Consider the following 2,055-nt stretch of genomic DNA (forward strand, 5'->3'; position numbering starts at 1 on the left):
AATCAAATTTGGGAGTCGAAGGTTTTTAGTTCATAATTTTCGGGTACAGGACTCGGAGTCGGTCAACAAGTCGTTCAGCGTTTTCCAACAAAATTTCTTTGAAGTAAATCCACCTTTAAGTTCGGGATCGATATTGACTTTTAGTTTCGCAACAGACGCTAATGTTAAGGCATTTGAACTGTTCAAAATTGAACGGAAAATTGTTCAAATCAAAAGATATTTTCTATAAATGCACTTCTTCCTTGATTAGAAGCGATTTCGCCTCTAAGTTCGGGATTAATATTTGCCTTGAATTTCTTCGTAGGCACTAGTGTTAAGGTTTTTGGAACTGTTCAAAATGGAACGAAAAATAGTTCAAATCAAAAAATGAAATGTGGAAATGAGTTGTCCTTGCTGAGATCTTTCAAGCAAAAAGAAATTCGTTAGAATCGGACTATTCACTCAAACGTCATTAGGGGGGTGGGGGTGGGGGCAGACATTTCCCCCCATCTCAATTCCCTACTTTCCAATTTTTAAATTTTCGATATTTATTTAATTATTTTATTTATATTAGCCTTCTTTCTTCCTTCTCGGACTTTTATTGGGAAAATAGGCAAAAAAAATGACTCACCAAAACCTAGCTCAGATCAGGTAAACAAAACTTGTTCACTTGACTAGCGGTTGTGTTTTCGCGAACCATTCTTTCATACTTGAAATACACCGCCAGCTCAGTCATTTCCAGCCGAGGACTTCATCCTATGCCGGGCTGATTAGTGATAATAAGCACGAAACTGCAGTCCTCGGCTGGAAATGACTGAGCTAACGGTGTATTTCAAGTATTTCTGCTTTAGCCCTGGCTATTAGGAGGTAATTAACTGAACATTCTTTCATACTCTGATGAAGAGGCTTGTTTTGAGAGCCTCAATAGATCAGTTGACAGAATTTTATTTTTTAATTTTTTTTTCAAATCTACGCTGTCAGTCTTTTTTTTTTTTTGCGCATAAATCACAGTATTTATTTCTTGTTTATTAACTACATCGTTTCATTTTCTGTAAAAAGCAGCATATTTTATATAAAATAATCAAAATAATAATAATAAAAAAATGTATAGAAATTGAAAGCACTCGAAAAAAAATTACAGCGCAAGATTTTTTCAATATTTTGAAGAATCACTAGACATTAGTCCGTCATCATCATCGTCGAACATGTCGCCGGTCCTGTTAAAGGGATCCTCCAGTTCTTCGCAAACATACAACACCGTACTCTCCAGTAATGCTGAATAAACGGCCGGGTGTGCTTTTGCAAAATCTTTCCATTTCTGGCTTTCGAAGACTTTTTTTGCATGTTTCTTAAGCGCACATTTTGCGGCCTTGCCAAGTTCTTCGTCGCTGTGCAAATCAGCCAAAACAGCGACATCGCAAATAGTTTCTGTTTCGATTTCATCGGAAATGAATTTTTTACAAAGTTCCTTCAGTCCCAGGATGCCGTATCTGTCAGAAGTTGTGTAAAGATCAATGGCTTGATCCATGGTCATTTTATCTGTGCATCCTGTGTACATATACAGGAGCATGGCTTTGACACTTGACTCTTTCACGTCCACCAAATCCACGACGTTTTCTTGATTTTCTTTCATATCCGAATCGAACATCCGTTCGAACACTTGGGAGCGACTCATCAGGATCACTTTGTGAGCTGGAAACTGCTCGGTGCCTACTTTCAGAGTTACGTCAGTGAACCGCGGATTTTCGAGAGCTTTTTCAAGGTCTTTGGACAAACTCACCAATTCCGGACGTTTGCGCTCCATTCGCTTAGTATTTCCTGAACCTGGAACGGAAAGTAAATAGTTATATTATACTTATAATAGTTATATGCAGTGGTGTTCCCACAGGGTATACCCCCCATACGCCGTATACTCTCAAAAACTTTTCAGACATGTAGCGTATATCCTCACGCTTCAAAAATTTTCATATAATGACAGAAAACGTATATGATCGCATACACATATTGTGCGTAATGGATTAATGGGAGTATGCCCTCAGAAAAATAGATGGGAACATCACAGTTTATACATAGTTA

General features: G+C 37.8%; 1 protein-coding gene across 1 annotated transcript; it reads right to left on the minus strand.

Moving 5' to 3' along the window:
• Positions 1-1,132: 1,132 nt before the first annotated feature.
• LOC129230495 (TD and POZ domain-containing protein 3-like) lies at positions 1,133-1,783 on the minus strand. The gene has a single exon (XM_054864896.1). The coding sequence runs from the start codon at positions 1,781-1,783 to the stop codon at positions 1,133-1,135; it is 651 nt and encodes a 216-aa protein (XP_054720871.1).
• Positions 1,784-2,055: the final 272 nt, after the last annotated feature.

This window comes from Uloborus diversus, chromosome 9 (assembly GCF_026930045.1).
Source record: "Uloborus diversus isolate 005 chromosome 9, Udiv.v.3.1, whole genome shotgun sequence".
In the NCBI taxonomy this organism is placed as follows: Eukaryota; Metazoa; Arthropoda; class Arachnida; order Araneae; family Uloboridae; genus Uloborus; species Uloborus diversus.

Coding starts and splice junctions, on each gene's coding strand:
- LOC129230495 (XM_054864896.1), bottom strand. CDS start 1,783: ATGGAGCGCAAACGTCCGGAATTGGTGAGTTTGTCCAAAGACCTTGAA.